General features: G+C 33.1%; 2 protein-coding genes across 2 annotated transcripts; one reads left to right on the top strand and one right to left on the bottom strand.

Moving 5' to 3' along the window:
• Positions 1 to 14,302: 14,302 nt before the first annotated feature.
• LOC119840149 lies at positions 14,303 to 16,708 on the top strand. Its single transcript, XM_038366661.1, has 4 exons — positions 14,303 to 14,369; positions 14,899 to 15,094; positions 15,410 to 15,627; positions 16,007 to 16,708. Exons 1-4 carry the CDS (start codon positions 14,303 to 14,305, stop codon positions 16,702 to 16,704), a joined length of 1,179 nt encoding a protein of 392 aa, XP_038222589.1. The 3' UTR covers positions 16,705 to 16,708.
• A 2,113-nt stretch (positions 16,709 to 18,821) lies between these two features.
• Positions 18,822 to 21,549, bottom strand: LOC119839984. The gene is made up of 4 exons (XM_038366462.1): positions 21,420 to 21,549; positions 20,812 to 21,007; positions 20,066 to 20,283; positions 18,822 to 19,525 (listed from the first exon to the last, which is right to left on the bottom strand). Exons 1-4 carry the CDS (start codon positions 21,535 to 21,537, stop codon positions 18,822 to 18,824), a joined length of 1,236 nt encoding a protein of 411 aa, XP_038222390.1. The 5' UTR covers positions 21,538 to 21,549.
• Positions 21,550 to 21,741: the final 192 nt, after the last annotated feature.

Genomic DNA, 21,741 nt, shown 5'->3' with positions numbered 1-21,741 from the left:
GCAGAACAATCACGATTATTTAATATGCAAAAATAACAAAACAAACGATTATCAACCTTATGGTTTTTATATAAAATCATAAATCTCAAATTATGAACAACGATAGATATACATCTCAAGAATAAACGTTAAGTATGGGTAATCATTACTTGTTGCGTGATATTTGAGTATAGATTTTGTTGATTATCTCATCTTTAATTGTGTATATGTGTGTCAAAAATTAAACCAAGTTATTAGACAATACAGAAAACAAAAATCTACAATCATAATTTTGTGTATGTGTCGATCACGCTTCGACACGAATTGGGCCAAGAATTGAGGAAGAGAGTTAGGGTAGTAACACCGCAATATCGGAGTAAAATAGCGGCATGCAGTTGAGGCGGGAGGCCTGTATCCATTTCCTCACCCTTCCCAGACCATTCCTTTATTCCTGTCATCAATCCTTTCCTCATCCTTTATCACTTAAAAGCGGAGTAGGTGTCGATCAGTCAGTCGTGTAACGTACGTGATCGGGATTGACGTGCGCCTGCGTTAGTACTGGGTGTTGGTCCTGTTTTAGATTCCCGAAGAACTAAAGCAAGAGATGGCCGACATGCCTACAGCTGATTGTTTACACAAATATTTTCACATTGTCATAACACGTTTATTGAAGTTGTTATATTATAGGCTAATCAAAAATAATAAAAAATCACAAGAATAAATCGTGTTTTAATACCATTAAAAACCTTCTCATTTCTTTGATAACACTCGCCGAAAACTGAACACCATAAAACCATAAACACAAATTACAAAACAACTAATAAATCCGCATACAACGAGCAAAACCGCCGTCTAATGCCAGCGAAATATATTAAAATGCCCCACATTCCACCACTATTACTTTCCATCAACGTTCGTATATCACTAACAGCATTTTAATGACAATTTAATGACTGATAGACCAAAATAAAACACCAAATAAGTGCTGTGACGTAAATCCTTTATTACGTTTACTAATGCATAATACTCTAGCGTTACTACTAAAAATGCTAGCAGTATATTTATAGCTTATTTAATATTTAACTAGGTTTTTTGAAAGATAGTCTGTAACTAAGATACGAGTATTTTATATTTTATACATTATAATTATATTTCAATTGATATTTCAGAATAAAACTATTCTAAATGAGACCACACGACATCAATTACCTATCAAGTAGAATAAATGATAAGATTATATATTGTAGTAAATCCGCCTGTCCCTTGTCAGGCTTGATACGACCGATACCCCCAAACCCTCAAAGGATCATGAATACTTATTGTCATTTAAAAATAATACATTTCCAAAAAGCTTTCAGGCTTTATATATTGAACTAAGTGATAAATGTAAATAAGAATTTAAGACGATCCAACAATAGAAAAAAATATTATTTACCCAAAAAACTGTCATTACAAGTCATATTAAATTCTGTTACATTGTTTTCATAGACAATAATAGATTTTCGATTGCAAATCGCATCCATGACAGATCTATTCAAAACGAATCCTAAATTAAATAAAACACGCGATCACGCTTCTATAATGTTGTGTGCAAATTATATAATCTATCATTATTAATCTGTGCATTACAATTACATGCATATTATTATGTAATTATCTTCTTATATGAGCGCTTCGAAACGCGAAACGTCCGACATGGGTAGAGTTCTAGAGAATTGCTCATTATTTGTTATTTTATATAGATTACTTGTTAAATAATTTGAATGCGGAAGTAACAGAGAATGTAAATTAATCAATGTCAAGTAATTCGGATGAATAAAACTCTTGTCTCCAAATAGAGCAATTATATCTTAGTTTCTAATGTGTCCTTATTCTTACGAATTACTTATTACTATAACTAATAATGTTATTAATATGTTACAGTTATTGTTGTTTTTGTTTGTCATTTTATGTGCCTGGGGAGGATCGAAACTCGTATATTTACCACACACACAAAAATATAACTATAAGTATAATATGAATAGCTAGCTTTAAAAAAAATATTGTTATAACTACGACATTTTATATTATAACTAGCTGTGACCCGCGGTTGAAACCGCGTAAGTCCGTATCCCGTAGGAATATCGGTATAAAAAGTGCCTATGTGTTATTTCAGTTGTCCAGCTATCTACGAAGCAAAATAATATTATTATTCACGAATAGATTGTCAGGAAAAAAAACACGAATAAAACACGAATATGACATTTTCTAAAAAAAATTCCTAGCTAGATCGATTTATCGCCCCCGAAACCCCCTATATAGTAAATTTCATGAAAATCGTTGGAGCAGAGCAGAATATACAAGAATTGCTCGTTTAAAGGTATAAGATATCATACTTACCATAGAAGATGATAAAAAATTAAAAGACCAATCAACATTCTTAATAACATACTTTTTAAATCAAACAGCCATACCGCATACCCAGCAAACGGTTGCCATAGCAACGCGATATAAACAAAACGAATTCACATCGCATGCTTGGCACGCCGCCTGGATTGTCGAGTTTATGTGCCAATTATTCACCAGTTCTTTATCGAAGCCTCCTATAATGTATAGATAGCTTCCTTCACCATTGTATTATGTTTCGGAGCCAAGTGATTTCCTTTATGCAAGTTTGAGTTATGACAAAGTGCGGATATATATAAATTTACAATCTTCTGCACGGTCATAAGTCTATGGGTATTGAGTACATATCGTCATCATCTTTTCTTCATTTTGGGCTATAATATATTGGCCAAGTGGGTTCATAGACTTTGGGTGATCTTAGTTATATCTAAATTACCAACAATATAAATATTTGTTTAGGTAGATTTAACGCCGAATTAATTTATTTTGTATAAAACTATAAAAGGAGACAAAAGTAAATGTATCTATTTGGATCGTTAACATAAAACCAGGTCTTGGTTCACTTAAAATAGGTTCGTAATTATATCGGCATAAATTTTTAAATCCTGCATTAAAGCTAGTCTCCCTTTTTGAGAGCTTCATACAAAAGTATGTCATTTCTTTATTAACTCTATGGTTCCAACGATATTCTCTTTTTTGTTATGCTATAGCGGGCAACTGAGCTGGTGGTTCCCCTGATGGTAAGCGATCACCAACGCCCATGAACATTCGCAGAGGTAGTGCCTCTGCGAATGTGCTGCCCGCTTCTAAGGGGTAAAGGAAAAGGAAAGGATTAACGACTGGAAAGAAGAAATGGACTGGGATGGGTGAGGAAAAGGACCTCCTTCACACATTTATTTTATCTGTATCAAACAAAGTACATTAAAATAATGCCGGAGCTTCCAATAAGCCAATGTTACATTGAACTGCGACAACAATTCATTAATATTTGATATTATCAATCAAATTTCAGCATCAACTAATATTAAACTTATCTCCATGTTAAATAATTTCAATGAAACGGGCTTATGTAAATGAAGTATGATAACCAATCGCTTGTTAGTTTACGCATGTACTGCGTTATTAATTTAAACCTTAGCGAGTCATAGATTATGCATTATAATAGTAAAATACCTACTATAGTCTACAATGGTATTCATTACAACCGACTTCAATAAAAGTGAACGTCATAAAATCGACTGCCTTTTTGTGGGCATTTTTGTGTCTGTTACCTCAGAGCTTTTTTTAAATTATACCTATCTTAAAAATGTCAATTCGGGAAACCTACTACAGCATTTATGAATTATGAAAATATATTGAAGATGAAATTTTAACTAATAATACATAGAATAGCTCTTTAGCATTATTATAACATAAATGTTATGTAAAATTCCCAAGAATTTCAAGAGCAACTACAGAGTTTCTTGCCGGCTCTCCTCTTTAGAAACTGCTTTCCGTACTGGTGGTTAAACTATATAAGGCCAATTCAAAACAGCTTCTTAAAAAAGTCCTATTTTATAAATAAATATTTGAGTTTGTATTTCAGCGTAAACAATTACTATCCAAATAACCTCAAAAGAATTACAGAAATTCAGGTCAACGCTCCAAATACCACAATCTCGTAGACAACCCATAAGGAGATTGTGCCACATCTGAGACATATTCTATGGCTTCAAAGCTTATACAAGATTATATGGAATCCACGCAATGAACACAATGACACGTTCAATGATTAATCACTTAATATTCAATATAAAGAATTCCTTTATTGCACACCTGTGTAACAATTACACTGGGAAAAAATAACTAATGAGCAAAATCTAGTACTTATGATCGCAATTAGCTGCTTGTATAAATACACCATCATCAGCCTGTACATGTTCCCACTGCTGGTTCTTATCGTTCCAGGGATTAGCCGGAACGTAGAGACAGACAGATCAAAAAATGCAGACCAAAAATTTAGTATGTGTGTATTTTTTACATTGTATACATGCATTTACATATAGTAAAAGGCGGTTCAATGTTACGAACACACTCTATTTTTAATAATTTGTATAGATATAATATAAATCCTATCCTACTTCCTACTAATATTATAAATGCGAAAGTCTGTAAGGATGTGTGTGTGTAAGTTCCTCTTTCACGCAAAAACTTCTGAAACGATTGCAATCAAATTTAGTACGTAGAGAGCTGGACAACTGGAATAACATATAGGCAACTTTTTATCTCGTTATTTCTACGGGAGACGGACTTACGCGGGTGAAACCGCGGGATGCAGCTAGTACTCTATAATCTAACATTTCGCAGTCACACTTCACAGAATCATTCGCACTTTCGGGTCTTTAATGTTGATTTAACATTTACTCAGTAATGTGAGCTTTACATTTCAACACTAATATGATAAAGAAGAAGAATTTGTATTTTTGTTTGTTTGTAATGAATAAACTCAAAAACTACTGGACTGATTTTAAAAATTCTTTCACCATAAGAAAGTTGCAACTTCGCTGACATAGACTATATATGTACCACTAGCGAAGTCGGGGCGAACTACTAGTCGTAAATAATTTAGTTTAAAATTAAAATCTCTATAGTTTTAACACGAAACACTCATCACTACATAACATTGCATTTTTAATTCTAAAAAAGAATATAACTAGGCTATCCCAATTCCTCTCCTATCATTACAACCCTCATAAAATCACACAAACCATCATACAGAAAACGTCATTCGTTTTTCCGTTTAAAGATTCGTAATTTCTACATCCTACCTATTTATTATTAGCAAATCCTCTTCACATAGAAATTTTAAGAAGTAGGCGCTACAAATTATCTGTTGTATTCCCATGAATGTAGATAATAATTACTAGGAGTTGCAATATACACTACTAGCTTTCCTGCGGCTTCACCCGCGTAAACAAAGAAAAAGACAGTCCAGGCTTTTGCTTGCATACCGCATAGAATTTCCTGGATAAAATCTGTCTGTCTGTATATTCGATATATGACTTTGTTTCTTTCTATTGCAATGTGAGCTAGAAATTAGTACCATCATTATCATAAGAGCTTATGATTTAATCCTATGAAAACGAAAATACATTATATTTCTGGCATCAACAAATGCAAAAAGATAAAATTCAGACTTATATCAATGACTATATTACTATGCTTGTTTTTCCTTAGTCAATGATATCTTCCCAAAACGCTTCGTATCGCATTACGTACAGTTTACGGTTCGTATGAACGCAATAGATACTATGAAGGCCATATTTAATCCGTTCTGTCTGTGTTTTCACGCGCCAGCACACGTGGTCGCGCCATTTTTTTTATAAGGAATTCTAGATTTTCAACGTTCTTTATATCTTAACTATCCCTTCTGGTTATCAAATATATATTATATTGTTTCCTATCTGATTTGGAGCCCATTTTCTGGCCGTCAAATAATGGGATTATATAAAAATGAATCGTCAAATGTGTTGCTTAAACCTCGATAACGGGTCGACCGATTCGGCGATTTTTTTTTAAACGATTTTGTTAAGCGACAAGATAGGTTCTTATGGAGAGAAAAAATGTTGGACGGCTGAAGCCGGAGCGAGCCGAGCCTTTCTTTGCAGTCACCTACTCGATTAAATAATATGCGATGAAAAATTATAAGTTTCAAATTCTAGTAGTTCCGGTATTAATTTACACAATTATTGTTTAATAGAACCAGTGATGAATGGAAATCTTTAGATCAGAGAATAGAATAATGTAATTATGAAATAAAACTATTTATTTATTATCAAAAAAATTACTAACATAAACTAAAATTTCATTACATAAAATATAATTATTAGTAAACGTAGTATGAAAAAAAAAACACTATGAATCAGGACGATTTCATATGTTTGTAGCCATATTTGTCCATAGCACAAACTATGCGGGTAATTCGATTGCTTCAAGAGAAATCGCAAATGGCGCCTTATCCTTCACCGAAATATGTCAGTCACCATCGTGCTATTGAACTGGAAACACGTCTATTCGTCAATACAAAACAAAAGGAAAACTTCAGGCGTTTGTACGTATTTTTCCTCACATAGGTATTTAAAATAAATCATTTTTATAGTTTCACTATGGAAAAATTTTCTCCTTTAATAAACATTTCTTCAATTTAAATTCCGTACAAATGGACTCACTTGATCCTCTGATTACACATAAATTATACGTGATTATGTTAATGATAAATAATGATCATATATTGTTTTAAATTGATCATTATAACAGGTAAATACTACATAGCTGGAGTATTATACAAATTATTTTTTAATTACCAACGTATAGCTTTACACGCATATGTATGTATCAGGTTGGTCTGTGACCTATGCATCTGCAATTAAAGGGAAAATCTATTAAAAAATTGACACTCGATGTATATTCTATATGAGCTAGAGCTAGCTGAGTTTTAGTTAAGTTAAGTTTTATTGTGAAGTCCCGTGTCCCCTACTGGGGTATGGGACAGATGATATAAATCTGTTTCACTGATCGATTTTTTTTTTATGGACTAGTAAGTGATCAACCTTCTGTTTCCTGCCAGACCGAGGCTTTTTTTGTGCGTCCCCACCGGGAATCGAACCCAGGACCCCTCGGTTCTACGCTCACGCGTTAACCACTGTACCAAGGAGGCGGTAAGTTTCACTATTGATAAAATAAAGAAGATAATAGAATAAAAAGGAATTACTAAACCAGAGTAAACGGATTTAATACTATTATATTTACAAAGGTCGCACGAGGCTTGGGAACAAATACAGATAATATCCTATCCCATTCGGATCCCGTGAACATTGGATTGACAGAGTAATTTATGATAACGTACAGGAAAAATCACTAAATTTTATGACCCTTTTGCTTTATACACATAAGATTCCTGATCATTCGTTTAAGACATACGTTCTATCCTCATTCTATATTCAAATACGTCATAAATATTGTAAATTTTAGTTTAATAGTAGATGCTTTAAAAATCGTTAGAGACTCCTCTTAAGGCATGTTAACCCATTGTAAGTCTACTTATACAAACTAAAGAAAGGATGTATCAATTTTTATAAACGATTGAATTCTAAATTAAGGTGTTGCACAAAAATTACATTGATATTTTTTCAGATTTTCCACAATGCAAGCAAAATGGATTATAGCGTCAAAGTAAAAGCTATAGGGAGATCCTGTGTCTTTACAACGGATACAAAAGGTGTTGGTGAATGTTACATGCAAAACCAAAAAAATACTGGTACAGTATACACGAGCAGTCGAGTGGCTTGGGGAAGCGATGGAGGCATGGCCCCACTCGTCATGAAACAGGGAGCAGCAGGAAACTTCATATTTTCCGTGATTAATTCAGCTATCTAAATATTGATAATAGTGCCCATAAATTTTCGAAAAGACCGGCTTGAAATGGTATACTACTATGTTTCGTACGGTGCGTGGGGGATACGGAAGCCCGTTTTCTTTTCTTCACCTTTCAATTTTTTCCTTATCCCTTACCCTTTAAAAGCGAATAGCGCATTCGCTTTTAAAGGGTAATGGATGAGGTACTACCCCTGCAAATATTCATGGGCGGTGGTGATCGTTTACCATAAGCTCAGTTTTTTGGTAAGCCATATAAATGTATTTCCAGTTGGTACCAGACTAAATAAGTCAAAGGCGAAAGGCCGCGCTACGCAACTGTACACGAGGTGTGTTACCCACGATGCTATAATAAATTCAGTTTCGTAAACAAAACCCTGAAACAGTCACAACGTCGCAGCAAACGGCCCGAATTTCTATTTTAATGACGCGGTTTTACCTACCGTACATATTTGAACAAAAGTCGCTAAACAAAGTTGCTTTACGTGTATTTACCACACAGGTTTGTCTTCGTATCGCAAAATAATTTATTTTAAGGTTCTATGTTTAGTAGTATTCTGTTGTGTTGTTTGCTTGCTCCAAATGTAGAATGAACTATTATGCGATTCAACTCAGTATAGGAACGTCAATGACCTTTATAAGGCATTTTCAAATGTCATATGAAAAACACGATTTACTTAGAAATCCTTTTTTCAATTCAAATGAATTATTTATTTAGACTGATATCAAATTTAAACTTTTAACTTCTTAAGTTATATTATTAACAGTCGGTCCGCCCCGGCCTCGCCCGTGGTACATATAAAGCCTTCCTCATTAAATGGGCTATCTAAAACTGATAGAATTTTTCAAAACGGTTCCAGAGATTAGCGTGTTCAAACAAACAAACTCTGCACCTTTATAATATTAGTATAGATTCGTTTAAATTAGTTCTAATGGCGTAACTAAATGGCGCAAAAACGAGCTCATTCTGAGTTGAATCGAATAGTAACTATTATTTATTATCATCATGAAAGTTTTCAGTAAATCAATAGTTTTAGACTGAAATAGCAATAATCCATACAAATATTTAAAATCCTAACCAGAGGTCCGCTTTGGGTCGCCTGTGGTACTCATACAACTTTATAGAACTCAGGGATAACGTACACATCCAATGGTGAATGAATGTTTTAAATCGGTCCAGTAGTTATCGAACTTACGGCGTTCAAACAAAGAAACAAACGCTTTAGTTCATATTTGTTTTATTATTGGTATAATGTCTCAAATATAACAGAAGACAAAAATTTTTACTTATGTCTATCCATTATTTTAAAACCGACTTCATAAAAGAAAAAGATTATCCACTCGGCTCTATTTTTGACTGTCAACTGGATGAATGATTTTGATGACGTATTTTTTTATTCGAAAGCTAACTTACTAGCTCCTAGCGTGTAGTTCTGACAATTTAAATGTCAATCCAGGTCAACATTGAAAGGTTCCACTTATTTGTTAAAATATAAGTTTATCCACCATCCTGTAACCATTCAAACGTACGACATCCATCAAAAATTCAAACAAACTTCGCATCTCGCTGACGTTCACCAAAACAATGGCGACCTCAAAGTTAGTTGTATCATTCGTCATTCGATATGTTATCTTGAACTTAATATTATTCGAGTTTGCTCAATCTGTGTATTTGCGGAATTGGGGTTCTGATCAGATACCCACAGAACAGCTTCGGGATGACGTCACTTTTATCTTGTTAGCGCAGTTGCCGCGACTTCGAGTTTTGTATCGAGTGCTGTGGTTTATAGTGGTGCTGAGGTTGGATATTTTACCCTCTGTTTTCTCTAACCCCCTATATGTATTTACGTTCATACGTATCATGACAAGTTATAAACCAAACTCAATAAAATAATATTATGTACCAGTAACTGGATTACCCACCGGTTTGTAATATTAAAATAATCATTTTGTACTAAATACATGCGGTTAACACTTCTGGTCTGCCCGGTTATTACGTCTAACCTCTTAAACAGCTCTACCGATATTGATAGGACTTTCACTGGAAGATAGCTCATGTAATAAAGATAAAATTAGGTTAGTTTTGTTTTTAAGTTCCTGCAGGAACATTCTTATGTCATATCGAGTAACTGTGCTGGTGGGTCGGGATTAAAAGGAAAAGCATCAATAACACAGCTAAAAGAAAATATAATTAATCACGGAGACTCGTAACAAATGCTTTTATATCATATCATTTGATATTTACGAGTAGATTTATATATATTTAACCCTAACATTAATTAAGTACTGGTTATCAAAAGTCACAAACAACAAATCATTCATCTAACTACAGCTTGGCACTTCGAAACACATCACCCTCTGATTAGCTATAAACCAGACAAAGGCACCTTGCCATCATTTTTATTACCATCAAATACGACACTCATTTCAAAAACAATAGCTATTTGATTCCAGCATTGTTCGCGATCAAACGCGCAGCGCTCGCAATTTCCTTCTCGTTCACCAATAGCTCATTTCCGAGCCAACTTGCCGCTTTACCTCCGCTTAATGCTGAAGCTACGAAATTTGGAGTAGCTGCTTTTATTTATAAGAAATAGGACAACTTATATAGCCATGAATACGAGCAATAATACAGCGAGCGTGGTCACAGGGATACTGTGTTAAGTCTAAAAGTCGTTTAAATCTTTAATTTCTAAATGTATAATACTCGCGTAAAATCAGACTCAAGAAAATACTAGAACACATGTAATAAACAAATTGATCACTCGATTCGATTGATTGAGTAAACAAAAATTATACTTAAATAGGTGCTTCATTCTATTTCAATAACTATAATGTCCCACCTACCGCACTACATCTCAGATAGACATAGACATAGACAAGGACATAGATATACGCATAGCATAGACATAGGCTTAGACATAGACATAGACATAGACATGTCTATGTCTACATCCTCACATAGTACATATTAGTTACGAAAAACTTATTGTACTATATACAGTATACACGCATCACATCTTAGCTTCACCTCAGTAGAAGCTGAAGAAACTAAAACTTCATATCGCGTTTATTATCATTTATCGCCAAATAAGATAATTTGTCAAACGACATCCCCAAAACAACATTAAATTCAGAGTTGTTTATAGATATTTTTATACATATAAACCTTTCTCTTGAATCAATCTATCTATTAAAAAAACCCCATCAAAATTCGTTGCGTAGTTTAGTTTTGTTACTATGTAGTGATAGGACATTGATCTCAACTGGGTCTCATTTTAGAGTTTGTTGTCAGGAAACTATGAGCTAATTAGTGATTTGTTGATTTGTTGAAAATAGTTATTTACAGTTAACTTACCGAAAGCCTTTTAATAAATAGTCATAAAATAACTTCAATAATTCTGGCAGCATCCATTTTTTACACACTCAGCTCATAATATCGGTACAATATACCGTTTTGCGTTTGTGACACGTCCGTGGCGAGCCAAAACCGATGATTGATCCACCATTTATCATAGTTATCGAACGCCTTGCCAGCTCAGCGCTATTGAATAGCATTAGATTATATTATGATAAATAGCGTACCTTGGAATGTCTATAGACAGAGTGACTTACACTGTTCAGAAGACCACCTGGGTAGTCACTAATATATGAACTTAAAACTTTTAGAAAGTACATAATATGTACTATAGCACATGGTATTTTGCTGATCGTACATTTTTAACTGTCATTACATACTAACTGAAAAAAATTAAGTGCAACTGATGAACTAAACACTATTACTAATTTCGATCCTAACAAAATAATATGAATAGACGAATATTTCATCTCACTAAACCCCATTAGGAGACAGAGCAAAAACCGAGTATTGATTTGTAATAATAACGAACAAATGCAAAGAAACTTTATTGCACAATTAATTCACAGAAATAATAATGACGCCAATGTTGTTTTCACAAATATTTGTGTCAATTTATCGTTCAGATCATTATCGTGTACGGTCAGCAAAAAATATTTTTTAAAGAATACATATAACTACAACATTTAGAAATAATTATGTATAACTAGCTTTCCGCCCGCAGCGCTCCCCGTGGGAATGAGAGGTTTTCTCGCTATAAAAAGAAGCCTATATTATTCTCTGGTCTCCTATCTCCAGATATATAAATCATATCATAAAACTGCCCCGTTGCGACACGAAAGAAGGACAAACCAGCAAACAAACGCACTTACGCATTAATACGCAAAGATATAGAAAATGCTAATGTATGAAAAATATCTGAATGTAATTAATATTAATGTAAAGAATATATAAAGACAATAAATAAATTACGATAACAAACAATATAATATGGATGTATGTTGGATGGTTCAAATTTCTAAGTTCCTTCCATACATGTTGTATGGATGGACTTTTGAACCCAACCAATAGGCGAAATAACAAAAATACAACTTTTATACCACGATGTTCGTTAAAGACTCTTTGCTGTAGAACAAATATTAAAGAATCTTTAAAAGTCAAGATCAGAAACGTCTAATTCGAATAAAACTTAACACTAAATTCTAAAAGCAATTTAATTCGTAATATAAATTTTATCCTAGCGTTTTCCTGAGCCAAATAGATCGAGCGGCTAAAAATTATTATTAATTCATATAGTCCTAACCTAATTAGGTCTGTTCCGAATGTTTACAAAGAATCTTGGAACCAATTTTTGCGAATAAAATTGTATAGACTCCTTCAAGCGTTTCTAGTTCAGTTTCATAATGCAAGGGAAAGAAAGATAATAAACAATAATTTATTTACCAAAAAATATTATGACATACATAACAAGGCTGTCAACCGTGGCCTGAAACCTATTCGTTGAGACAAGGGGCTGTTATAACGTCAATTTACGAATTAATTTTTTATTTTTGGTTTGTTATTGGTATATAATACACTTTGTATATAATCACTTTATAAACAAAATGATTATATATAAAGTGGTAGTATTTATATGGAGATAATATTTTAATAAGAAGGCCAGGCCTTGAAGTTATAAAATGGAGTCTTTAATGAGGTTGACGAAAATTGAAGTCCCACTTTAATAATTATGATGTTAAGTGCATATAATTTATGCAGATCATAACTAGAATAATTATATGGCGCGTCGCTTACTATTCAAATCATGGCAATTTAAATCTGTTACTTTATTTTCATACAAAAAATAATAATACAGTAGTGAAAAAGCGTATTTTGTAATTAAAGATATCGCAGAAAGTACTACGCGATCTCACTTTTCATGACGTACCCTGAACACCGCTTTTTGCTATTTGAAGATTCTTGTGCGCCTCTGTATTATGTATTTTTGTAACACAAGAAATAATTTTCATTAATTCAAACAATAAACTTGCAATATATAGCTTAAAAATATAGCAACAACTGTAGCTGTGCACCGCGGTTTCACCTGCGTAAGTCTGTATGCCGTAGGAATATCAGGATAAAAAGTTGCCTTTGTGTTATTCCAGTTGTCCAGCTATCTACGTACCAAATTTCAATGCAATCGGTTCAGTAGTTTTTGCGTGAATGAGTTATAAACATACACACATCATTACAAAGTTTCGCAATTATAATATTAGTAGATTTAGTAGGAAGTAGGATTATAAGTAAATGCCAAAAAGAGTCGGTACTTATTAACAACGAAAAACATTTTTACAACAATACAAATATTTATTAACAACAAGCTACATTTTCATATTCGCATTAATAATTAATATAAAAACTAATATCCATCTATCCAGTAACTTTTAACCAATGTCACAAAGCTTTTGATATGCTTCTCAATTCGACTGAATTCCTTTTTATGCTTTTGTTAATCCATATCTTTGTGGGTTTTTAACTGATTGACATGATTATTTTTGTTTGTTTGATAGGAAATTTTCCTGCCTTTTGTTTCTGGGGAGAGTGGAGAGTGATAACGCGAGTGATCTTTTTTAAAGAAAAGAATTATACCATATTATCATCTAACATCGCAAATATTACATAAAATAGATTTTGTATAACTTTTTATATTTATTGCTTATAAATAATTAAATTATTATTGTGTATGATAAGCTGCTGACCGTATTTCGCTTATAAAACGATTGTCAGTATTAAATTAAATAGACTTGAATCAAACGTCTGCGATGTAATATCAATGTGAAAAATGTTTTAATTAACATAATTATCAAAATTAACATTAATTTAAGACTCAAAATGATTAGTCAAAAATTGAAAATTTAAGTGGCATTTATCTTTAAATGATCCAATTATAATAATTAATATAATTAACCTATACCTATAAACTATTAAAGGAAAACCATGGTAAACTAGTCACTAAAAATGAATTACCGGAACAGTATTTCAGAAGTTATCAAATTCTTGGAGAAAACGTGTGTAATATAGTGTATTTAATCTCACATCAAGTTGTCCTGTAGTCACTTTATATTAAAAATGAAAACGACAATGACGACTATTCGTAAATTTGGTCTAAGCTATTGTGACTTACCAACAATGCTTGAAAATCTGGACATATTGCTAAAAGTATTCAATGTAAAGATAAACAAAAATAACGATGGCCGTAAGTAAATAGCGTTTAAATTATATTCTCTTTACAATTTTAACAAGTAATGTAATAATAACAAATATATTAACTGAATTATCATAAAACATTGAAATCTCTAATAAAAACGAATTCAAATTCTACTTAAAATATATAATATCAACATACAAATCAGTAACATAATAAATAAATACTTTGTATTGATATATAAATATTCTTTAAAGTCAAAACTATTAAGGCAAACCAAAATCGGGATTTGTTTAATATCCCAATAATGTCCTATTTAACACCCAAGATCCTCACTACATTCATTCGGTAGGAAATAAATTTAAAACCAAGTCAAATGCGTTTATTCTTGGGATTCCCACTGTTCAAATACAAGCAAATAATTACATTATCATGAATAATAACACATATAGCCTAATAATCTAAAAGCATCCTAGTTCTTGTGTCCTCGTGTGATTGATTAATCATACATTTACGAATAATATTCATACTTGAAGCTTTACCTCCACTAGCAAGTGCATCATCAATCGTATTATTCCAGATATCAACATCTTTCTATACATTCTTTGGGTCATCAGCAACATCTGCTATTACTACGTGTACGTTTTCTCAGCGTGTTGGTTCGTGTTTGTCAAATGCCCACAAACTGGTAACCTCATCGCTGCAGCTGTTGTTATATCCCTGGCCATGTGCAGCCAGCCCTCCTTCATCAAGATGTTCTATATGATCATTTATAAGTGAGTGATGCTACATTCCTGTGTTGATAAAACGATTGTGTGTATAATTCTTAATCACTTCTGAAAAAAAAACAAACTGAAGTAGACAATTTTTTTTGGATTAAATTTTCCATAAGCTTTTCTGAATTATTTCGACTATTTATACTCAGTCAAAATACTAATGTGTATTTATTTATTTCAAAACAGAAACAGTAGTACAAAATAGTATATAATAGTCAAAATTTGATCAAATACACTATCTTTGTCTGATATCGACCATGCGGGGTTATAAACATCCCATTTACATGTAAAAATGTAACAATATTCTATTTTCAGGAAAAGAGTTCAGAGCCTGATCCAAAACTATCTGCAATTGGATGAATTAGTGAAACCTCAAAGTACATTTTCAAAGAACCTGCACATCCAACTCAGATTCATCAAGAAACGTGCCGCCACGGTGTGGGTCACTATGGCCGTCAATGGGTTCTTATACATCATTGTACCGATATTTATGCCTGGGAGACACCTGGCTGAGGATCTCCTGGTTATTTATGGTAATGCTTTGGTTTAATTAATTCAGTTGTAATAGTATTTAATTAGACTATATAGTAATAGTTAAATCATTTTTATTCAACCAATATTGGTAGGTTAAATAAACTAAAATATAAAGATAAGAGGGTAGAGGATAGTGATGCGAGAGACCTGAGATGTGCCTGAAATAGATTGTATTTCATTAATAAATCTCCTGTTTATATCAATAAAGATATTTACACAAATATAACAGTGCTGCATGTATCATGTGTACTGTAAATACTTTATAAGATCTATCATCTAAAAGATTCGAAGAAGATTCAAACATTTCTAAGAAATACTTGTTTACATATTACAAATTTTGATCAAAAAAATTAAGGTGGAATAATTAAAACTTTTCAGGTTTGGAGCCGATGTTCGAATCTCCCAACTTCGAGATTGCATCCGCCATGATTGGAATCAGTGTATACTTATGCGTCTGTTCTCTCGCCAGCATCACGGCAATGAATTTAATTATATTAGGATACAGCGAGTCCCAAATGATATCCCTTAGCAAGGAGCTCAAATATCTATGGCATGATGCGGAAGATTTCACCACGTCACTACAAAAACGTATCTTACCATACAAATATGGTACCAAGACCAGCATAAGAAACACATACATAACAGAGCGTTTAAAAGAAATTACATACTTACATATAAGGAACATACAAGTCGTAGAAGAATTCGAATGCGTTTTCAGTATCACTAAAGCGATTGAGTTCATTTTCATTATAATGGCGATAATATCAGAATTACTTGGGGGCGTTCAAAATACGTATTTGCAGATACCTTTTTCATTTGTTTTGATACTGATGGAATGTTTTGCTGGACAGAAGCTGATGGATGCTTGTGAGATGTTCGAAAAGGCCATTTATAGTTGTGATTGGGAGAAGTTTAGTACGAGTAATAGGAGAACCATCTTGATGATGCTGGTGAGTGCTCAGAAAACCTTGAGCATATCAGCAGGGGGGATGGCTACATTGAATTTTGGATGTCTCTTATCGGTTATGAAGTTTAGTTATTCTACATATAATACACTACGCTTGATGGTGAATTGAAAGTACTTAAGGTATATTTAATCTAAATACGAAAATGTGCTTATTTGTTTGTTTATCTCTCTGGTCGCAACGGGGCGATTGTGTGATATGATTTTTTGTAATGCAAGACGTCTTGCATTAGAAAAACTGTTGAGTTTCTATAACATAGCGAAACTTCTCATTTCCCTGCGAATTTCTTTTGACTACGCCAGTGAAACCGCGGTTTCGGTTCGGTAGTTTTTGCGTGAAAGAGTAACAAACGTACACACATTCTCAAAAACTCTCGTATTTATAATATTAGAAGGAAGGATAATTCTACAGTCAAACAATCCGATATCAGTATTCAGTATTGAAGATAAACAAAGAACATTATCCAGGTTAGAATTAAACTGATTTTGTGAACTTTAAAATCAAGAAAGCTCGTAATAAACGAAAAGTTAAATACTGTTAACGAAACTCTGTACATTCGTTCACAAAGTTTTTATCACCTTTTGCATAAACAGGTACCTATTTCAGTAAGAATGGAAATAAGTAAATTAAACTTTCTGATGTTTTGATTTGAGATACTTTCATATAGCTTACTAAGTGTTCGCCTCGGCTTTGCTCGGGGTATAATATAAAGGCTACGTCATTCGGTAAAATTGCAGCTTTCTAATGGTGTAAGAATTTTTAAAAATGAGCCAGTAGTTTTTGCGTTTATCCATTACAAACAATCAAAGAAAAATGCAAATTCCTCTTTATAATATTAGTGTAGAATAGTTTTTGCCCGCGGATTCGCACGCGTTAATTTTGTGTAGTTTAATAAATGTTATTATACATATAAACCAACCTCTTGAATCATTCTGTCTTTAAAAAAGAACCTCATCAAAATCCGTTGCGTAGTTCTAGATTAAAGCATACATAGGGACATAGCGACATGAGGACATAGAGACAGAGAAAGATTGTGTTGTATACTATGTAGCGATATAAATAGCCAATAAAGAGTTCTTGTTGATAAATAAAGAAAAATTCAAAGCAAACATTAAATTGAAACTCAAAAAGTAATCCATAACTATACACATACCGTTTTACCGATAACCGAGAAGGCATCGTGTTCTTATGAACCTAACTTTTTAAGATGTAATTTAAAGCATTGGCCACGTTTATTTTTTTATAATATAAAGTAACAATTAACACTAATTGCTTTTGTAAGTCATTATAAAGTCATTTTATGATCATGTTGTTTCCAGTTAGAAAAAAAGCCGAAAAGATCAAGTAAACGTATTAAAAACTTTTAGCATTCCTTTGATGTTGCAGGAAAATTAATTGTTGAAGTTTTTTGCTTTCATTTTCAACTCCAAATAGGGATAATTTACAGGCGTCCTGGCTTAGTGGTTGGAACCTCAGATTTCAACAAAAAATTCGGGGGATCGAAGCTACATGAATTTAACTTTAAAAAAGGAGGAGGCTATCCATTATTATGTTTCATAACTACATGAATTTTGCTTTCAATAGCAACAACGTTCGTTTAAGTTCAAAATAAAATAAAATACATAACTTTTAGACACTTGTTACACTAATACAAACCAAATTATATTCTTGCTTTCCAACACAAGACCTAACATTATTTTGTAGACCATGGTTCAGTCCCAAGGGCTAAGCGTGCTGGACGCTTCAGCATGAATTACATCGAAAAATAAGAGCATCATCCGTATGTTTTTTTTTTTGTTTCTTGTATGAAGATACACATTGAAAATGGGCAACGCACGCAGAATGTCTACTTCTGCAAATATTCATGGGTGGTGGTGATCGTTTGCCATCCGGTGGACGACCAGCAAATGTTGCCCGCTTGTGTTCTATTCTTTCGTCATTTATATCAAAGCAGATATGATACTACTATAAATAGTATGGTATATAGATTATTAGGTCCGTTTTGTTCTACTATGCACATACATAGAGACAGGAAAACACATCTTCCTGTTTATATTGTACCTAAAGTAAGAAAAATAACATTATTTTTTAGTAAACATAACTAAAACAGTATAATCATAGTCTAATTTAATAGTTATACAAAGTACAAATAATTGAAAATCCGTATTTCAATCTTTTATTTTCTAATATATTTGTATTTTGTTATTCTAATAACTTCATAATACAAATTAATTCATTGTAGTACGGAGCGTAGTGTATGCTGAATAAATGGACCTTAACACAGACATAAGGCACGCAACACTAAGCATCGTGATACCACCCGCAGACAGCTTCAAAGTTTTCTGAGCATTTTGCAACATCAGTAGAACAATTTTAGCATTCTTTACATCGAAATATTCCCACTTACTGTCATAGACCGCAAGAGCAAACGAAGAACTGGAGTCCATGAGCCTCTGTCCTGTAATACAGTCCATCGCAACTTGCATTAATGCAAATGGCAATTGTAGATATGTGTTCTCCAATCCACCCAGCAATTCTGCTATTAGAGATACAATTAAAATAAAAAACTCTATCGCTATCGCTCCTTGGAAAACATTTTCAACCTTTTTTAACAAATCTATGTTCATGGTATGGCATTTGATTATTTCTATTAGACGTTTATTTACATTTTTGTTTAGAATTTCAACTTTATTTGTTGGAGATACATTATTATCATTCAGATCAATAGAATTAAGAAAACTGTCATTATTAGCATCATCCCATAAATGTATGAGATCTTCACTAATAGCCAACATTTGCGCTTCTGTATATCCAGCTATTATTATAAAGAATGCGCTTATGTTTGAAGTTAAATAGCACGTAAAGAAAACACCCATGGTGTTGGCTGCGAATGCAACTTGATAGTTTGGCGTCTCAAACATCGGTTCTAGTCCTGTAACAGACATTCGTTACTGAGCAGTAGCTATATATGTGTGTACGCTTCTTTATTTGTGTGGGTGCATTAAAGTATTTATTTATTTATTATTTATTTATTTATATATAGTAGCCCTCAAAATTTAATTTCATTCAATTATATTATTATGTGGGAATTGACCATGCTTCGGCGCGAATTGGGCCAGCTCGCACCGGGAAGTATCACACCCTCACAGGAAACCGGGTGAAATCAGTGAATGACCCCATATCCTATTCCTTAACCTTCTCAGTCCTTTCCTTTATTCCTCTCGCCAAACCTTTCTTAATAACTCCCTCATCTAAAAGCAGCAATCCAATTGTAGAGGCGTAAGGCATCGACCTTACGATTCTCCAATTGTTCATGGGCGGTGGTGATCGCTTTCCAACCACCTGTTCAGTTACTTACTAAAATAAAAAAAAATTACACAAAAAATCTGCACTGTTGTTATTCAATTTGGTTAACTACTTTATTATGTGACTCTTATGAAAGATTTAAATTATAGTATTAGCAGAATCTCACCCAAAAATATAAAGGAATCCTCCATAACATGTCTCCCAGGAAGAATGACAGCTTTTGCGAAGTAAACGAAACCGTTCATGACGATTACGCACCAAAACAGAATGGCCCGTTTTTTAACAACTCTAAGGGACTTGGTCAAGTTGAAGGACTTTCGACTCCCGGGAACCACTTCACGATCCAACGTGATATAACCTTCGACAATGTCTCTTATAGTGTCACTAAAATGATTTGTATATTAATGTAGCTTAAAGCAATTTTTTTCGTATTTCATTACAATCTAGACTTAATAATATAAAGGTGAAAAGTCTGTTTGTTTGTTTGTTTTAACGTGCTTTTCTCAGTAAATACTGGACCAATAAACCCTGTATGAATAAAATCAGCCCCTACAGCAATTACAATTATTCCTAATTAGGTCCTCTACAAATTGATCACTCTTATACGGTGATAAAATTATTTAATACTGTTTTCTAGCTATTGCTCCCGGCTTCGCACGCGTTTTATTTGGAGTAGATTATTATTAAATGTTATTTATTATACATATAAACATTCCTCTTAAAACCATAATTTCACTGCAATCGGTTCAGTAGTTATTGCGTGAAAGAGCAACAAACACACACACATCCTTACAAACTTTCGCATTTATAATATTAGTAGGACGTAGGAAGTAGGAGAAAGTAAGATGGGATATATTAAGTAGGAGTAGGATATTAGTAGGAAAGTGATGTCAAAGCAGTTATATTTCATACCTGTACATGTACATGTACAAGAGTTTGAATGTCGCAATCTCGCTAGCCACACCAAGCGAGAAGACCACAATCCCGGCGATAGTGTCACCGGTCTCCGCGCAACGCCAGAACACGAACCAGACCATGGACACACAGTACACGTAGAAGTAGCAAGCTGACGCCACGAATGTTACTATATATGATATCAAGGGAATTTCTGAAAGTGATTGATGCTTTTGATAAAATTGCATGGTTACTTTAGTGTACTAGATCAGTACAATGTTTTATGGATGTCATATAGAAACAGACTCTTTTACGTTTAAGTTACATACCAAATTAATAGTGATTTATTTTTTAAGCACACAATCAATAGATATTTAGAAAATCGCGCGTTCTTCTTTCTGAGCGGTATATGTACATTATTCTCTGCTTTGTTAGTGTTTATCTATGTTTTTCTGTAAATTTTTGTGTGCAATAAAGTATCTATCTATCTATCTATATACGTATAGATAGATAGATAGATATGCGTGTTGCCCTTTGTACCGCTTGACCGGCTGGACCATCGTTGATTGAATTAAATGTTTGCGCGAGTCATTGTAGTCACTTGAATAATAATTATAATTTCTTACTATTTTTATCCCGTTTATCAATATTAATGACAAGTAGTCGCAGAAACACAGAGACGTTCGAAATCATGGTCTGCAAATCGCAATAATTCAATCCAAACTTCTTTAGTCCTTGAAACATCTTACTGGATACTTTTATTTTTATTTCTTTTGTATCCTGTTGTTATATGTTACTTCTGTGATATTCGCTTAACATTGTCGTGTGTTGTTTTCTGCCAGTTTTTCAGACCCAAGCCACCGAAGTGACAATTGAATCTGTTTAAATTTTTAATCGCATAATTATCATGGTTCTGCGTCAGTTTGATTGACACCGAAATTATCATTA

The sequence above is a fragment of the Zerene cesonia genome, chromosome 5 (assembly GCF_012273895.1).
Source record: "Zerene cesonia ecotype Mississippi chromosome 5, Zerene_cesonia_1.1, whole genome shotgun sequence".
NCBI lineage: Eukaryota > Metazoa > Arthropoda > Insecta > Lepidoptera > Pieridae > Zerene > Zerene cesonia.
This window is presented reverse-complemented; position numbering and strand designations above follow the sequence as displayed.